Here is a 17741-nt window from a genome sequence, read left to right on the forward strand (position 1 = left end):
TTCAGTTTTCTGCAAAAGCTGCAGAAGCATTGTAGTAAGTTATGCAAGTAGTTCATAAAATAAGCGTGCTGATAGCACTGTCAAGTCAAGTCAGGCCAGGAGTTAATGAAATTCAGAACATGAAGCCTTACTCCTTAATTGTCCCCACCCCTCCCTTTATTCACCTGCCCCAGCATGGTCATAGTGTACTACTTGAAACTCCGAATGTAAGTGGATTTGTCCTAAATCCCAGTCTGAGGACCAGAAACTGCTCTAGGTTCTTGTAATAGTCCAGTCCCAGCAAATCAAGTGCAGGAACAGATGAGGACTAACTTCAGAACAGGTGGGGTTCACAGAATGACTACCCCTACACTCACGTGTTTCTAGCCAACTGGACAGTAATTTGGACTTGCAAAGCTCATGGCAGCCTCCCTATATAGGTCTCCATGACAACACATTCAGTACTGCTACAGAGGCAACCAAAGCAATAGACTTTCGTTGGTTTGGGGTTTTTTTGTTGTTTGAATTTTATCCTGTCTCTTAATACTTCGAGAAGTCCAGTTCCATCCCAGTAATGAGGTTACAGACCCAGCACATCCACCCCATATATTCAAACTCAGAGAGCAGTTGTTTCAGAAGCACAGCTGATAGCTCCTTGCACTGCATGCAGAACAGCCAGGGAATGCTGCCTCCTGCCTGAGTACTAAAGACAGGCTGGTAGATTCATCCAACTCGCTCACAGAGCTGGTCTCAACACGTGCACAGAAGAGTGGACCTCAGGCTTTTAGTACATACAGAAAAGCTCTCATCTGTCAAAGCATATGGCACTAGAGCTTGTAGTGCAGTGTTGCAGGCCCAGAAAGCCATAGCTACATTTTTCTTTTTTCAAGATGGTCATCTGACCTTTGAAGCTTCTCTACTACTGAACTAACATACTCAGACTACGCCTATATCTACCACTCTGGCTGGAGCTGATGCAAAAAGATCAACCAGACTTGCTCCTGAGTTCTGCCATCCATTCAGGCCTATTACTATGACTGTTCGCTCACCAGTCCCTACACCATTTTGGCTTCTTCCAACCCAAGTCTTCATTCAATTAGAGCACGTGAGCTAACGCGCAGTTCTGACTGTGCATAATCACTTCCTAACTCTGGTCAAACAGGCTAGGGGATACGAGAGAAGCAATACTGTACAGCAAGACACAGAAGCAGAATTGAATGGAAGCAAATATAGCCAAGAGAAGGTACTACCATCCAGTTTCCTTATAAGCTCTTCACTCCACTCAGCAACAACTACAGCAGAACTACTATTGACACTCATCAGCTAAGTATCCAGAACAAACACCATTTGTTGAAATGCTAAGCCAGATTTTGAGAAGAGTAGCGTCTTGTGTATGTACAGACAATATTTCAACTGAACAAACTCAACTAAACTACCTGTTTCCTAAAGTATACAGTGAAATGAAAAGCTAATTCCTGCTTCCCCTAAGTACACAGCTAGCAGCTGATAACCTATTTGTCCTGTAGTGTTAACAACATGGGAGTGAGAACAGTCAGCTCAACCTGCATGCTATGAAAATAAGAGACAGCCTGCTTTAGTTGCAAGTTCCTCCCTTTAAGCACATTAATTGAAATAAAGTACCAACATAACTACCTTTAAGTTTCAATCCAAATACAGCTTGAGCTCATTAAACACATTATTCACATTCTTTCACAACAAAAAAAGTGCACACTAATTGCTGAACTCAGTTGGTTTTAGATGCATTATAGGTTTTTGATCAACAAGCACTGAATGACAACTAGTAATTGCTTCTCTGGACAGCGGGTTAGACACAGACAACTGCACACAGATGCAGCACAACGTTAAATTTAAATCCCATTTGCTTTTTAGTGGCTTAAGACTTCGATTATGAACAAAGTCTAAAGAAGTCACTTTCATTAGTGTAGATAGCTCTCATCAATACTCCTTCCATTTGCTCTGTCACAAGGAGTTACAAAGACTTCACTCTGTACATCTTCAAGCTGGTAGTCTTAGTATCTTGTTTGTATAGAAACCTGCACTTTACTAGAAGTTCAACTTTAAATTAAAACTTCCACTACACCTGGATACTTCAGCTCTCAGCATCCCTGAACACTTTTTCCTGGTGTTCTACAGACACCACACATCTGTGTCCATGCAAAAGTGATCTTAAATCTCCCACTCGTAGCTCAATACAGATGCATGATAGGTTCCCACACACACCTGAATGGTAAAGCAAGCTAAGTGAGCTACACCAACCTCAAACCATCTGGCTTGAAATCTTGTTCTACCTCCACAGCCTGAGGGAGTTCACAGCTTGAATCAAAAGCTTAAAATAAGTTATCATGAGGAAACTGCTGCACCACATTTAAATGTAATGCATTCTCTCAAGAGTTTCACCTAGGAAAATTTCCTTAGAGAGAAAGGAGACAAACTGTTTAAATGTTTCTTGTTTTGGTGTAGTGAACTGAGGAGAGTGTAGGCATGTGCTAACTGAGTTCCAGAGCGTAGAAAAAAAAATAGGTTAACCTTCAAACCTTATTTGGACAAGGTAAAAAATCTGGCACACCTACTAGAAAAAAAAAAATCACTAGATTTAAGTCACAAAATTGTCCTCCCCCTTCTCCAGCAGTCCTACTCCATGCAGTAAACTCACGGCAAGATCCACATGAAAGCTAGGGACTGCCACAGACCTTAATGCATCACTGCCTTCCTATTGCTGACTAGCAAATACTGCCAAGTAGCTCATTTTAAGGCCAGAAATAATTAAATGTTTTCAATATTTCAGCTATAAATAGGACTGATGAGCTAAGTTCCAAAGACTTGTTTGGATATCCAATAAGACTGACAGAGGAGATGGGGAGGGGGGAAGACGCATTTAACTCTCTCTGCTCCTTCAGGGCAATGGGATGTTAAGGGACAGATCTAGAACTGTTACATAAACTGTGAGCAGAAGCGAGTAGTACCCAAAGCTACAGTTCTGCCAAGGAAGGGGAAAAAGAAGATATTCTGATGACCTAGATACCTATGAAGCACCATAACTAACCAAACAATAGGCCTGTCTACTCCTAAGTGCTTTAAATTGCTTCTCTGTTGAATGGTCTGCATGCATGCAGGAGCAGACAGCTCTCCCATAGCTATGCAAAATACTGATAAGCTAGCATTCTGCATTCTCCATTTAAGGGGACAGAAAAGCTAGAGGGAGACTTCATTGTAATGAAGAGATGCAGCAAAAAAGTCAACCCTCAAATTCAGCTATGTTCAGCAAATGCATACAAGTCAGAGAACACCAATAAGCAGAGGCTTAGACAGAAGCAGCACAAACCCTGACACAACCTACTAAGTAACAAAAAAAAAAAATTATATATGTAAAAGGATTGCTTTTCTGAAAGCACATCATGAACTTAGTAAGAAAGATGTTTCTCCATAGCTACAAGAAAAAACTTGGAGGGTAGGGATAGCGACAAAGCATGCTTCTCATCCTTCTTCCACTCTGCCTAAAAACCACAGCTATTATTAGCACAGTCACTGAAGGACCTAACAGGATCTCTACCCACAGTAAGGTTTACCAGTACTTTTCCAGCCCCCTCAAAGAATGCTGCTTTAGAACACTAAGGCAGATGAAAGCACTAAAAGGCCTCTTTCTCACCTTTTCTCCCCTTTCTTACCTGCCCCCCACGTTCTTGAGAATGGGAATGAGAACCCACCAGATCTGACAATGCCCTAGCTCACCATGGACTCTGGAAACAGCAAGTGAAAGCTCTTTGTGAACACTGAAGGCTAACTGGATTCTTACAGGCCACACAGATTTAAATTAGGCAAACTTCTGCTTGTATTTCAGAGTGGTTTTATTTAAGGTTGTTGCTCACCCAGGAAGATTCAGTCAGTATTTTCTAATTGGTTTAGGCCATAACTACATTTTATGTACCTTGCACGTATTCCTCATGTCAGCAGCTGACAATTTAAACAACGATCAGCTAACCCAAACCAAGATTTTGATCAAGAAGGATAGGGTGAAAAGAGTAAGGCGAGACATGCCAACTGCAATCACCCCATGTTTGATCTTTAGATTAGCAGCAAGAATAGGTTTAGTCACCCAGCTGCATCTCTACCACAGCCACAGAGGTGCTCAGCAGCAAGCAAAGCAAGTGCTCACTTTTGCTGTATAGGGAGGTATGCCGAAGGGCCAGTTTTCATACTCATTTCCAGGATAAACAAGCTGTCAGTCAGGAACACCAACAGGTTTAAGGAAACAGAGCAAGCCAAAGAGGCTTTAATTTTTGCTTTTTGATCAAACCACACTTCTAACAATCTGAAGCTTCTAAGCAAAAATGATCTTTCAGCCCAATATCCAGTTTACACTCAGCTTCCCAACCTCCCTTTAAGTTCCCATAGCAAAGAGAGCCTCCCATCCAGCCTTTTCCAGCACTGAACTCTGTAATTCTGTTTCAATAAAGAGTTCTACATTTCATTTCAAGAAATAACAAGCAGGACACACAGAGAGACTGGGTTTGCCTTAAGAAACTGCCTTCTCTAGATGAAGTAGCTAGCAAAACTGATACAGTAACTACATTCAGACACCTTCATGGGGCATTTAAATTCCTCCTTCCTCTCCCTTCTCAACTGTTCTTAACCTGGTAGTGTCACTAACACACCCACCAGATGAACGGGAAGTGTTTCTGGGGGAAACGCAACATGTGCCAACACAATTAATGCCCAGATCAAGAATGTAAATCAAAACATGAAAAAAGCCCCACACAAGTCACATTTCAGGAGAACTGAAACCAGCAAAACAGATCTCATTTTGCATGTGTTCACTTTATCTCCACTGGAGGAAGAGATTTTTCTCACACAGCAAAAGCAGTTTTCATCACAGTCCCTGCTGCTAAGCAGGTAGAGAAAGAGGCCTGGGCTGCCATATCACTTTCCCTGCAATTAACCCATAATAAATGATACAGCACCTAACCAGATTCATATACTTCAGAGCCCTGCACCTACTCTCCACAATTCCTGAGCCTCTGCCAGGCATCATTGCTGTTGCTACACAGAAGTCCCTTGCTAAGGCAACAGCTCAAAGTACATTTATTCTGCCAACAGGACAGCACCAGTAACTGCCTCCTCCTCTCCCCTGTTGCCTCTTCAAGCCCATTTCAGTAGCACAGCTGAGTCTTAACCACCCACTCACACAAGGACTCTCCCACTCTTTCCCATTTCCAGCACCACACAGTACCACACTGCCTTCCCTGCTAATTTTGCCACATACCCAACACTGCCAAGAGTCAAGTCAGCTAAACAAACCAAACCAGCAGAAAAAGCAATCCAATATGAACAGTTTTCTACAAACTGTATCACCTCATTAAGAGTCCCATGAGCACTAGAGCTGAAGACAAACAAAAAGCAGAGCTACGCAGCTTCATCTGCAGGGCATACGGTCAGTTCAGCTGTGCTGTTGAACACTGCAGGCACTACACTACTCGGGGTTGGCACCACTGTCCTAGGTCCAGGAACCAACTTATCTTGAACAAACACACACAAGGTGATGTGCTGTGCACTCTACAGCCCCTGAAACACCTGCATCAGCACAACTGAGGGGGAGGCACAAGCTGCTTGACTGGGCGCAGGCGCCAAAGGAAAAGTTCAGCTTTGTGACTATAACCTAGTTAGGCTGGAAAACTTCTCCAGACTCTCAGAACTCACAAGTACAGTTAAGAAGTGTGTTCATGTGGACACTGACTTAGTGATATGTGATAACACTGCAAAGATGGGTAGACAACTGGGCTGTAACTGGATCGGACTGTGTGTTGCCAAGGATTTGTCTAGATGTGAAAGAGTTCAGATTTAGGCTGGGCTAGCCAAAACATTTGTTAACCTTCACTTAACAACAAGGTTTCCTTCCTTTGCAAATGGAGGTTAACACTTGTTTCAGTTTTGTCAATAACATAGGCTAGGATGCTTTAACTGGTGAGAAGACCTTGAGCTTGGCATAGTCCTTCCTGCACTAGAGGAGCATTCCCTTGAACGTTCCTACTGATTATAATGTACGTGCTAAGAGTTGTCTCTACTAAAGAGCAGATTAGAAGAATTTTGATTTCAAAAATCACCAGTCACGTCGTCACAAGGATGCTGTAAAACACTTACACTTTAGTAGCTCAGTTCCATGCAACAAGCGCCTTCATATCAGTTCAAAGGGCTCGAGACTTACCTTCTTACCTAAGCTTCTTTAACATCATTCATGACACTTGTTACCAAGAAACCTCAGCCACTGCTAGCAAAACAAGAGTCTTAACAACAGGAGCATTCTTGGTTTTTAAATGGCATTTTCCTGGGACAGCAAATGCCATTGTTTTGTGTACATACGCTAATGACTGCTGGCCAGTCAAGCAGTGAATATAGCATTGAGGGGAAAAAGAAGAGAGTAATCCCAGAGGTAAGGCAAGCCACACCATCCTCCCGAAAGTAACAAACACAGAAGGGGAGTTGGTTACTACTTTTCTTTACATCAAGTGCTCGGACTAGCCTGAATACATCTAGCTAATCTAACTGCTTTTCTATAGGACAGGACAACATACCATATGTCGATACCACAAATGGTTTAATATGTATCTTTCACTTGGGTGGAGAAGGAAGAAGGAAATACAACTGTCTGAAAACTGTGTGTTTAACATCCCCCTCCAAACAACAGTTTAGCCTTTGTAGATCATATTTATTGTCCTCATGCAGTGGATCCATGAGATCTTTCCTTACAGCATAGAGAGGACAAACACTGGGGAGAGAAGCCTAGGTTTAAAGATGAACCCAGATATAGATAGCAGTGTGCTGCTCTTTAAAGCTTACAAAAGCTTAATCTAGTCAGTTCTAATGCACTACAGAAATAAGTCAACAACAGCTTAGACTACAGAACAGCTCAGTTTGATTAATGAAACAGTGATACGTCTGCAACTCAAAGTACTTGGACTGAGACTCTAAGAATAACATTCAGTCTATCACAAGCCAACTTCCAACCTCTTTCAAAAGCACCAGATTGCATTTTAAGGGTCTCCTCAAACAAGCAGGATTCCTAGTAGCATCTGAAGGTTCCAGAAGTATTTAATCACATCTGCTAAGTGTTCATAAAAGACAGCGTGTTTGTTTTTCCATTTAAAAAATTAAGCTTAATAGCAGAAGTTGCATTTCTTAATGCTCCTACCACCATTATTTTATTTTGAAAGAATTTTTTTTGCCTTTTAAATCTGAGCAAAACACATGCTAAGTTTTCAGTTCTACAGTACTGTTAGCTCTAGAAAATAACCCAGTTCTGTGCCCCAGTCCCCATAAGCATTACTTACTGCACTTTTCCAAACAATTTCTGTACTAAGTCTGACATACTAGCATTTAGAAAGATTTCCTTTTAAGTATTTTGTACTGCATTCCCTCCTTTATCCCCACGACAAGCTTAAGACTTTGTTGCTTGGAAGATAAGTGACACCTGCCTTGAGGGCAGCTTTAAAGCCATGTTTAGAATCACACTGCTGTCATTAACAAGAACAATTCCTTAGTATTAGTTCAGAATTACAAAGTATTTAAGAAATTATTTCTCTTAAAAGCAAGATAACTTCTTGTTTTAAGAAAGTGATTTGGCTGTATCAAGAACCTTGACCTAATCTTCTACAGCAGTCATTTTCACTACTATTCTATGTCTAAGCAACACGTTAAAGGAAGCCAAGCTTCTGCCTCCATGCCTAGCAGTTCATGCACTTCAAGTGACTGTTCCTCCCCTGAAATCAGTACTGTGACTACTTCCATATTAGGCAGAGGATTGACAGATGGTACTTTTCATTTCCCAGTTGTTTAAGGTTTCCCAAGTAGATCACACTACACAGACCAAAATAAATGAACAGCCGTAAGTAAAAGCCAGAAGACCCTTTCTTATATTTACCTGAGGAGCTGAAACTGCAGAAGGGGTTGAGGAGGGGAGGGGAATAAGACATAGCATGCAAGTTTGCAGGCAGTAGTATAATAGGATTGAGCTTACAGAGAAGTTAAAATAACTGCAGTTATTCTTTCACTCAGCAGTACCACCCTGTTTGAGAAGATAAGAGGTGAGAACAAGTTTTCCAAGTACGCATGACATACAAGAAGTAGTCATAATGTGTCAGTACGAGCAGTTGACACATGTTCTCCAACAGATTTCTATGATTTCCAATCCAAGTAAAAAAAAAACCAACAACAACAACAAAAAAAAACCAAACAAACAACCTTGTTGTCCTGGAATCATTACACAACACATTGCTCAAAATATACTTCAAATATTTTACTGAGACCAACAAGAACTTGTAAATTCAACATGACTATCTCTAAGGAAATGGTGAAGAAAATGAAAAAATGTATTATGATTTGACACTAGCTACAGATCGGAACCTGATTCTGATCTCACTTGAGCAACAACTGCATAAGAGTAAATTAAGTTCTACTCTTAAATACCAATTTACTGGAAATTACATTCCACACTCCATGTCTGTAACCTGTACAACCTTTTATTAGTTCAAGTCTTCAACTCCACTGCCTTCCAGATTTTGGCTTCCATTCCAGTCTTTTAAGAGAAACCTGCCAAGACTTGCAGTAGCACACAAACCCCACCTTGCCATGTAGAAATCACTGGTACGTAGGGCTGAAAACGCAATCGGTCATTTGCTCACTGCCTGCACTGAAAATAAAGCTGGAAATACATCTAGAACAAGAAAAAAAAAATTAGATGAGACATCTTCCCTCCTGGCAAAAGCATATCAGAATATCCCTCACAACATACACAAGCTGTAAGTAGAGGCCCAGTAACCAAGTTGTAAGCTGAGTCCTTTCCCAAAAGGCACTTTGTGCAGTCTTACAGCTTTGACAGATCTCTTATCTATTCCTCCAGGGTACAGAAGAGCAGGGTGATTCTTTTAAAAGAAGCTGGTCTTTCATAAATCATTTCTGCAGAGGCCCAAATGGACTTCTCTTTCACATTAGATTTGATTTCCTGTTAGCCCTGCTCATTAATTCATCAAGCTGGCATCAATCAGGAATTTCCATATCCAGCTTACCTGCATTCACTCAGGTAACTTTTCTCAGACTGCCTTGGATGATATATGGCTCAGTGATGCCATCTTTGGTATCAAACATTCTGCTTGAAGTTTTTCCAACCTTAAAGAGAAGCCAGCTACTAGCCATTATAAAATCAGCATAGCTATTTGTACTGTTTAGTTAACAGGAAAGGGAGAAGAGACTTATTTAGCTTCACAGATCATATTGAGCACAAAGATCTATTCTCACAATAGAATGAGATACAAACTAGTCTTGTTACCTCAAGGAGAAATGTCCCCATGAAGCAGCTGGAATTCTCAGTGATAGACTCCAGGCAAACTAACTAGAGAGCTTTAGAATATCTAAGTGTATGAACAACCTGCTATGGAGGTAATTCATTAAGTGAATTTACCAGCTATGGCACTATAATGATGTATGTACACTCCTTTCCAAACAGGGAGGGTAAGCTCCTTGCTTTGCTGCAGTGAGAACTCCAGTTAAACACCAACAGGCAGTTACTTGCCTAGCATTAATTTATACCCTAGATCATCTCCCAGTAACTCGTTTGTACAGCTACAGAATACAATGGGTGTTACCTTCACGTCTTAGGAGATAAATTCAGTCAAATAAGAATTAACAGTGGGGGAGGAAAGACAGATCTTCAAATTCCTCAGATTTCATTCCACGTTTCTTAAATGGGCAGAAGATCAACTTCTGAATTTAAATGCCTTCTGAGTTCCTCCGCTTCTTATATTCCATGCGTTTCAAAAAAGCATGCTTAGCAAGCACATAAAATCTTGCTATCAGAAATGAACACTATACAAAATATATTATTTTTTTTCAAAAATAAAGAGAAGTTAAAGGTCAGACAAGTTGCTGCTCTCACAACATTAGTCCCTATTACATAATAATTTGCTGCTAGAAATTACTTGATTATAATCCTTGTCCTAACAGACATCAGTCATTTCATGTCAGTCATTTCTTTGCAGCTAACTGAAATAGCAAGCATCAATCTGAGCAATGTTTTCACATATATTTCAAACTTGCTCATCTGTTTGCTCTGGCATTTCAGATACAAATCCCAACCCCGCAAATAGTATTCCTGTAAATCAAATCAACTCCCTACACAGCACTATGACCTCAAAATCACCTATAGGATAAGATAATGTTCTTCATGTCAAGAACAACCTTCCAAAAACAAGGAAAGCTACTTCCATCTTTCCTCCAGGACATCTTAAGAAGTTCAAGTTGCTGAAAATGTTTTGAGAAAGAGACCCAGTTGTTCTTCAGTAAGAGTAAAGTCTTAAGAACCAATGTATGTAAGTACTTCTGAAAACTTCCAGTCGTTTACAAATGACAAATACAGCAGGCCTGCCTATGCAGAAGCTTAGAAAATATTTTTGTGCCTTGCCCACCTGAAGTAGTCAAGATTAAAGACAAAACCTTAAAATACTAATGATTGGTATAGTAAGTTTGAGAAGTTAATGCAGGATTTAGCAGGAAGCTGGAAAACTGCACTCAAACTGGCAGCCTGTGGATCACATTGTAGGCACAGCATGCAGCAACAGTAAAAACAAGGAAAAAAAATCAGCCTGATTTTAAAGTTTAAAACTTCCCATTCAAAGACTGCCATGCCAGGATATCAAAAATCATCCCCATGACAGGGCCTGTTCATGACTGCAGTGCAGTAACAAGCAACTTCAAACTTCACCTTACATAGAAAAGTTAGATTTTGAACCTTGGCAGTTTTCCTTATGAATGTCCTTGGAACAGTTAGAAACTTTTACAGACTGTGCTAAGATGTACAACAGACTACTAACAACCGGCACAAAGTTAAAACTATTTTTATCATAATGCTGAAGTGAAACCTGCGATCCAGCTTGCACTGGAGACTAACACCGCTGCAGTTCACTACCAAAACAAGAACAACACAGAACTTAATCTACCTGCATTTCTATCCGTGTATTACATCTGGTTTTTGCAGCTGGGCAAAACTCAAAAGTCAGAGAAGATGTGATAAGTGCTCTTCTACTACATTGGGGGAAAATCCCCACCCCTCCTCCCCTCCAACAGACCCGCTCTTATCCAGTCTAGCCAGCTTGAGGCAGCGTCCCTATTCTTATTAGGACAAGAAGAGAAAACAATCCCTCATCCATCACAAGTATTTTGCTCCAGTCAGTAGTAGTTTATTAGTACAGTCAGTAAGCAAACATTAATCACTGATATTTAACCAAAACACAGGGACTGCACAAGGTACCTGAGAAGTATCAGCACTCCTGCAAGACCTGGCTCAAGCATTCCTGTCCATCCAAGATGAAGAGCAGCTGCTTGGCCTCCTAAACTAGGAAAGACTGTTGTTATTTAAAGGAATGCTTTTATGATAGTTCAATTAAAACTGTTCTGTGCTAGAACTGTTTCAGAAATGTCTTTGAGTTGCAGGCAGGTAAACGGGAAAAGAAAGTAATAGAGCCTTCCTCAACCCCACTCCCTGCTTCCAAAAGAATTCTAGTTGAAACACCGCAGAACTACTGCTATTATTTGAGGAGGAACTGTAACATCATTAGTGACTTTAGGGTAAGCTAGAATGTAATAGCTGTTAAGCAACACTTAGTAATGGTACAGGAGGAGTTATAGGCCTTTCCTGTTAATTTCTCTTCTTGTAACTATTCCAATCTACCACTCCACTTTATTTCATTGCGCAGAAAGCTCTGCTGCAGGCAGGCACAGATCATCCATAGCTGTACATGCAGACCCTATCAGTTAAGTCATCCCATGCTTAAAGTACACAAGCAACTTAACAGTGACATGTACCATCATTAGTGGTGGAAGCAGGAGCAGCTACCTCACAGGCCATTTATTACAGGTGTGCTGGCACTTTTATGACCCTAAGACAGTTATGCAATACTCTGATACTTTAAGATTATTAAAATCCATAGTGATGAAAACACAGAGAACTGTCAAAGAAAATTCAGCAGTGCTGGTGGGGGAGAAACCAGTACTCACACAGTAAAGCAGTATTGTATCCTCAATTCAATCTCTGGACTCTATAAATTATTAAAATTGCAATGCTGCCAAACACAATCAAACATTTCCACATGCTCAGAAGCACTGCCTTTTCCTCCCTATAAAAAGAGTCAGCGGAGTAGCCACTCCGCACCTGCCAGTTTATAGCCCGGTTAGATTTCCCAGTCTCTAGCCGGCTTGCAAATGAGGCAGTTGAAACCAATAGCGGCACATGGCATCTGCTAGATTTTGTTTAATTGTGCCCAGTCCAATCCTTCTGCTTTCAAATTAAGTGAGAGTTATACAACAAAGACGTTAAAATAGTTCAGTGTTCTAATGCAGTGCTAAAAACCTCACACGATTCAACTTCGCATCCAAGTCAGTACAGTCCTCGCAAGCCCCAGGTCCACCCTCACGCGGAGCATGGCAGGGAGAGGGTTACAAGCTCTCAGCTTTTAAGCTATTCTTGAGAATAAAAACACATTAAAGAAAACATACTGCGCATACTCCAGCACAGCCGAGGCTCACCACCGAGCCACAGCCATGTCCCGTCACCACCAGAGGATAGATCGCAGGCAGGAACAGCGCTGACGGTGGAGCGCACCGGCTCCGGGGGTGTGGGGGAATCAGCCGCCTCCTTCCCCGCGCTGCCCGCTGCTGCCCCCTCCGCAGGTGGACGCGGCTCCGAGGAAGCAGGCGCCCTCCGGGCTGCCTCACCCCGGCCCCGGCGGCGTGCCAGCCCGGCGCCCCGCGGCCCCAGCCGCACGCCGGCCCGCGGCCCCCCGCGGTGTACGCACCGGCGGGGAGTAAAGGGCATCGGCCCCCGCCCCTCGCCGACGGCCGCCCCCGCTCCGGTACGGGCCGCCGTCCGCACAGCGGGAGGCCCCCGGCCGCGCAAGGGGGAGCGGGGTGACCCCGCGCGGGACCGAGTGGCGGGGCCGCCGAGCCGGCTTCCCCCGGCCGCCCCTCGAGAGCGGGGCGGCGGGGCGGGCGGCCGCCCTCGCCATTTTGGGGGGGGGGGGGGAGAGACAGCGGGGCCTCCCCCGGCGCCGCCCGCCGACAACTCCAGCCGCCCAGCCCCGCGCCTCCCGCGGGCAGCCCCGCCGCCGCCGGCCCGCCGCCGCCCGCCCAGGGCGCGGAGGGAGGGTTGGAGGTAGCGGCGGGGGGGGGGGGGGGGGGGGGGGGGGGGCGAACCGCCTTACCTGCCGGGTCGGGCCGTTGGCGGGCCGGACCCGCGCGCCGCGCCGCGTCCCTTTCCGCCATCTTGTCCGGGTTTAAAATTAACTCGCCGTGACGTCAGAGCTCCGCCGCGAGACCTTTATCGCCCGCCGGCGGCAGCGCGCGGGCAGGGCGGGTCCTAGCGCCCCCGGCTGCCCGCCCAGGGAGGGGGAGGAGCGGCGCACGCGCGGCCCGCCCCCCCGCCTCCTCAATCCCAGGGCGGCGCATGCGCCGTCGCTCTCGGCCCGCGCCCCCCTCCCCGCCCGGTGGTGGAGCGATGGGGGCCGCGGGCCCGGGGAAAGGAGACGGGAGTCCCCCTGCACCGGGAGGGAGCCTCCCCTCCGCCTGATGGGATCGGCGAAGCCCCAGGCGGCGGAGGGAGCGGGAGAGACACGCAAACACATAGAGAGACACACCCCCCCCCCTCACGGCCCTGCGCCCCGCCGTCGAGTAAAACGCGGAGGGCGCAGGGCTCTAGCGCTGTTGGGGGGCAGGGACGTCGAGGGGCTTGGAGAGCAGCGGAGTGTTTCGGGCAAAGGGATGAAAGGTGGCGTGGCGGGTGAGGAGGCCCTGAGGGCTGCGGGAAACGCCTCAGGGCGAGCATCCCTCAGGGATCCCTCACTCCTCATCGGCCCGCCGCTCCCAGTCATCGGCCCGCCGCTCCCAGCGCAGCTCGCTTGGGTAGAAAACGCAGCCTGCCGCCTGCATGCCACCAGGCCCATCCCTGAAGGCTCCCTGATGGCATCCAGCTCTATCTGCGCCACACCGCTGTCCAGCCAGGCCCTCACTTCTCTTTTCCACCTCTGTTGGGCCACGAGGACAGCCAGGAAAGCGACCCAAGCGCTCTGTGTTTCTAGCAGTAACGCCAGCTCCTTGCTCTTGAGGTCTCGCTCACTGTGGCACTGCTGCTGCTTTTGGGCTGGAAACACACAAAAGGATGGCTGTAAATCAGAACACGCCACACATGTCCCCAAGGGACCAAACATTCCTGCTGTTACTGGGTTTTGCAAGAGTCTTGTTCCTCTAAACCCAAACTGACCTTCCTGCGTCCTTTTAAAAGGCCAACTGTTAAAGCTAGCTGCCTTTACTGCACAAAGGTTTTAGGTCTGTGAGGCTTCCTATTGCTAAAGGTCACATAAACCTTCACAATCAAGTTGATCGGTGTGACCTTGTCAAAACAACATATTTGTCTGATAAATAGGCATGTGAAGCGGGCAACAGCTTTGCAAAAAGCCACCTCACCGTGGTAATGCTCTCTGTAGAAACCATTTTTCTCAAAGTCTTGAGCTATGCTAACTTAGTTGGTCCTGGAGCTGCAACTTTTTGAGTGACAGCAATCTAAAAAACAAGCAGAGTTTGGCTCTGTCTAAACAGAGGTGGAGGGAAAGCTCGGAAGAGATCTTGAAAGCAAAAACCAACAGGCTGTCGTGGCACTTGGAAATGCTTTAGAAACCTTCTCGAAACCCCACTTTCGGTCCTTTACTACTGAGGTAGCACAGAAGGGTCTTCCTGACATTGGGGTCCATTAAACTTGGTGCTGTGCTTACAGTGGCAGTCCTTGCCTCGGAGAGTTTAATGTCTAAAACACATCAAAAAGACATTAAAATGTCTAAAAGGTGCTGTAACCACAGCAAGTGAGAACTGCAGAGGGATGCAATGATCAAACTAATATATATTCAATTCTAGTTATGCCACTTGGAATAATAAAATATGCAATGCTGTAAAACTGTCAAGAGCTTTATTATTCTAGATTTACATCAGCATAAATGGAAGCAGGATTCAACCCTTTTGTGCAGAAGTCTTGGTATGCATGCTAGGAAAAAACATTGCCATTGGCCTTTTGTAGTTTAACACCCTCTACTTATTTGGGGAAAATGGGTGTGCCGTTGCCTGTCCTAATCTCATCCCAAGTAAGTCAAGAGGAAAACCTTTCCTGACATCAGAAAGAAGGCAGAGCACACTCTGCATACAGAGGTATTTCAGAGATGCAAAGGAAAATACATTGAAGTAAAACACATCAAAAGCTAGAAACACTGTTAACTGACAGACTTAAGCTTCAGCAGCTCAGTAAGAAAACTAAACTGGGAAAAAAAACCACGATACTAAAGAAGTTTTCCAGTTCTGTTGTTAGTAAACAGGCTTGGTTTCTGATCAAGTCTGGAACAGTTTACGCGGAGAAGTTTGAAATAGCGCATATACAGACAGATAGATTTCTGCTCCGTGCAACAGGATTTGCTGCTGCTGTAATGTGAGAACAGAAGTCAAGAACTTGGAGGTCAGAAAGCTCAACTTTAATTCTGTCCTTTCACATTTGCAGGAAGGAAGGAGACATTTTCTGAGCTGAGGATTTTACTGTCAACATGTCATCCGCTGGCTGCAAAAGGCCCCATCTCCACTACGCTCCCAGCTCCATGCCACTTTCCTCTGAGCCAGGCTATGCAAGGAGTTAGCACTGAAACTGCTTAAGCTAGCCGTGGATTTGGCCTGAAGGGAGCGTGGGAGCAACTGCACAAACCACTGGCAGGCTGTGGTGGAAAGGGACCACGGGAGCAGAAGGACATGTCTAACTCGCAAATGCAGGTTGGGCCAGTAGTCCCCCCAGCCAGCAAATGCACAGTTTTGCGCTACAGACAGCATCTTCTCCTGGATTTGGACATGCTGGTTTAAAAAACTGCTGTCCCAAGCTTGTCCCCAGCCCACGATGGGCCAGTCAACACAACCAGTGTCATCAGCGCAATGAGCCAGCTCTGCCCAAGGCAAAGGCTGCTCAGCCACCCTGCTGGGTAAATTGTCCCCTCCCACAGCTGGAAGGGAAACGGATCCACTACAACGTCTCCTGGCCTTCAGGCAGCATGCACGCCACAGGAGACAGAACAGTTCCAGACCCATGCAGGCAGAGTCACCCACTGGACACTAGAAGAGGCCGGATCAGACTCAGGTTCTTTATGCCCTTCTGTATAAAATGCTTTTCTATCCCTGTCAGCTAAACTGTGCAATGCTGCTGGCTTTGTTTATGGTGACCTGCATGATGACAAATCTGTAAGCCAAATACCCACCTGAAGCATGCTGAACACCACTCCTGGCCTGGGGAGCAGAGTAACACCCCATCCTGAAGGGCTGAGGGTCCTGGGATGAGCTGGAAAGGTCTCTGTTGATGGTACCACACTTACCAACGTCTTTCCTCATCTGCTTCAGGCTGCAGAGTCCAAGCTAGCGACAAGGCGTCAGTCTTCTCTCCAGGCTACGCAGCACTGCAGGCAGCTGGGAGCTGAGGACAAGCAGCCATGAGATAAAGGTGGTTCTCCTGGCAGCCCCCACCGTCCGCAGCAATAAGGTGCCTCCAAACCCTTGACTGCCGTCCCTAGGGCCACCCAGGGCTTCTCAAGAGAGAAGACTGGGGAGGCGGGCAGGGGTGCAGCCCTGCAGTGGTGAACCAGCACTGGCACTGGGAACAGCCAGGGCAGACGGTGGTCAGCTGCCCTCCCACCAGACACCACCAAGGGAGCTGCATCACTCGGGCAAGACTGAGATTTCCAAACAGCCTCCCACTGGGAAATCTGCCTGGATCTCCGGCTTGCTCCCAGAGGCAAACACGTGCCCTCCAAGAGTTTGGAAAAGCCCTGCAAGGCACCTTGTCTCACTTTTCTCTGAGAAGCACCCAGGCTGCGGCACCACGGTCCTACTCGTAGGCTTCACCTACTCACGGCTTCCCACCTCCTCCAGTTGGAGCCCTCCTCCCCTCTGCACAGTGCCAGCAGGGACTGGAGGCTGTGCTGCCCACCGAGCCCCTGCCCTCTCTGCGCTGGATCCTCCTGTTGACTCCCTCTTCCCGTCACCAATCCCTGCACCCTGCCCACATGCAGAAACACGCTGCTTAGTCCTGCCCAGGCTGGCCGGTGTTTGCCTCACCACCTCTGCGAGGATCTCAGCTCCATAAAGAGGCAAGCTTGGTTTCATATGCATTTTTTCTGATGTTCACCATTCCCCAAGAGCACCTCCCTTAGATTCAGGGGTGCCTTCACCTGTCACAAAGGTGATCTAAAAGTTGCCGTGTGTCACTAGAGAGTGCCCAGCGCAACCCCAAGCTTGTAGCTACCTGCGTGTCTTTGCACGACCTGGGGCTTACCCAAGCAAAGCCAAGGTGGGACTCAGCATGGATCCAAACCTGGTTCTCCTGCAGGCTTCCCAGTAGAGAGCTCTCAGGAAGCAGAGAGGCTGTTGGGAGCAGAAAGCAAATTGGGAAGGAGGGAAAAAAACAATTTACTAAATCTCCTGAACCTGCAGCTGTCCCACATGCTGAGAGGACATGCCTTCTTAGCTGGCAGCAGCACATGTGCTCAAAAGACAGAGAGCAGCCCCTTGCATTCCACTCATTTTTAGCAAGCCGAGTGGGAGACCCGTCCCATTCTGCCCTGGTGATGACTCAAGAGCCGCTCTTCTGGGGAGGAGGGATGAAATAACATGGAATTTTAGCTGCTGTCAGA

General features: G+C 45.8%; 1 protein-coding gene across 4 annotated transcripts in view; it reads right to left on the reverse strand.

Annotated features, from left to right (window-relative positions):
- Positions 1-16521, reverse strand: part of ATL2 (atlastin GTPase 2) — a 43417-nt gene extending 26896 nt beyond the window's left edge. Inside the window, exon 1 of one of the 4 annotated variants that reach the window (XR_007508181.1) lies at positions 16314-16521. Coding sequence is in view for 3 of the 4 variants with exons in the window: in XM_049817687.1 (XP_049673644.1) it covers positions 16314-16443 (130 nt within the window). In the remaining variant the exon portion in view is untranslated. Of the gene's footprint in view, positions 1-13241; positions 13369-16313 lie in introns of those variants that run through there. The other 3 variants (XM_049817687.1, XM_049817689.1, XM_049817688.1) reach the window with 3 other exon arrangements.
- Positions 16522-17741: the final 1220 nt, after the last annotated feature.

Source organism: Accipiter gentilis, chromosome 15, assembly GCF_929443795.1.
Source record: "Accipiter gentilis chromosome 15, bAccGen1.1, whole genome shotgun sequence".
Lineage (NCBI taxonomy): Eukaryota > Metazoa > Chordata > Aves > Accipitriformes > Accipitridae > Astur > Astur gentilis.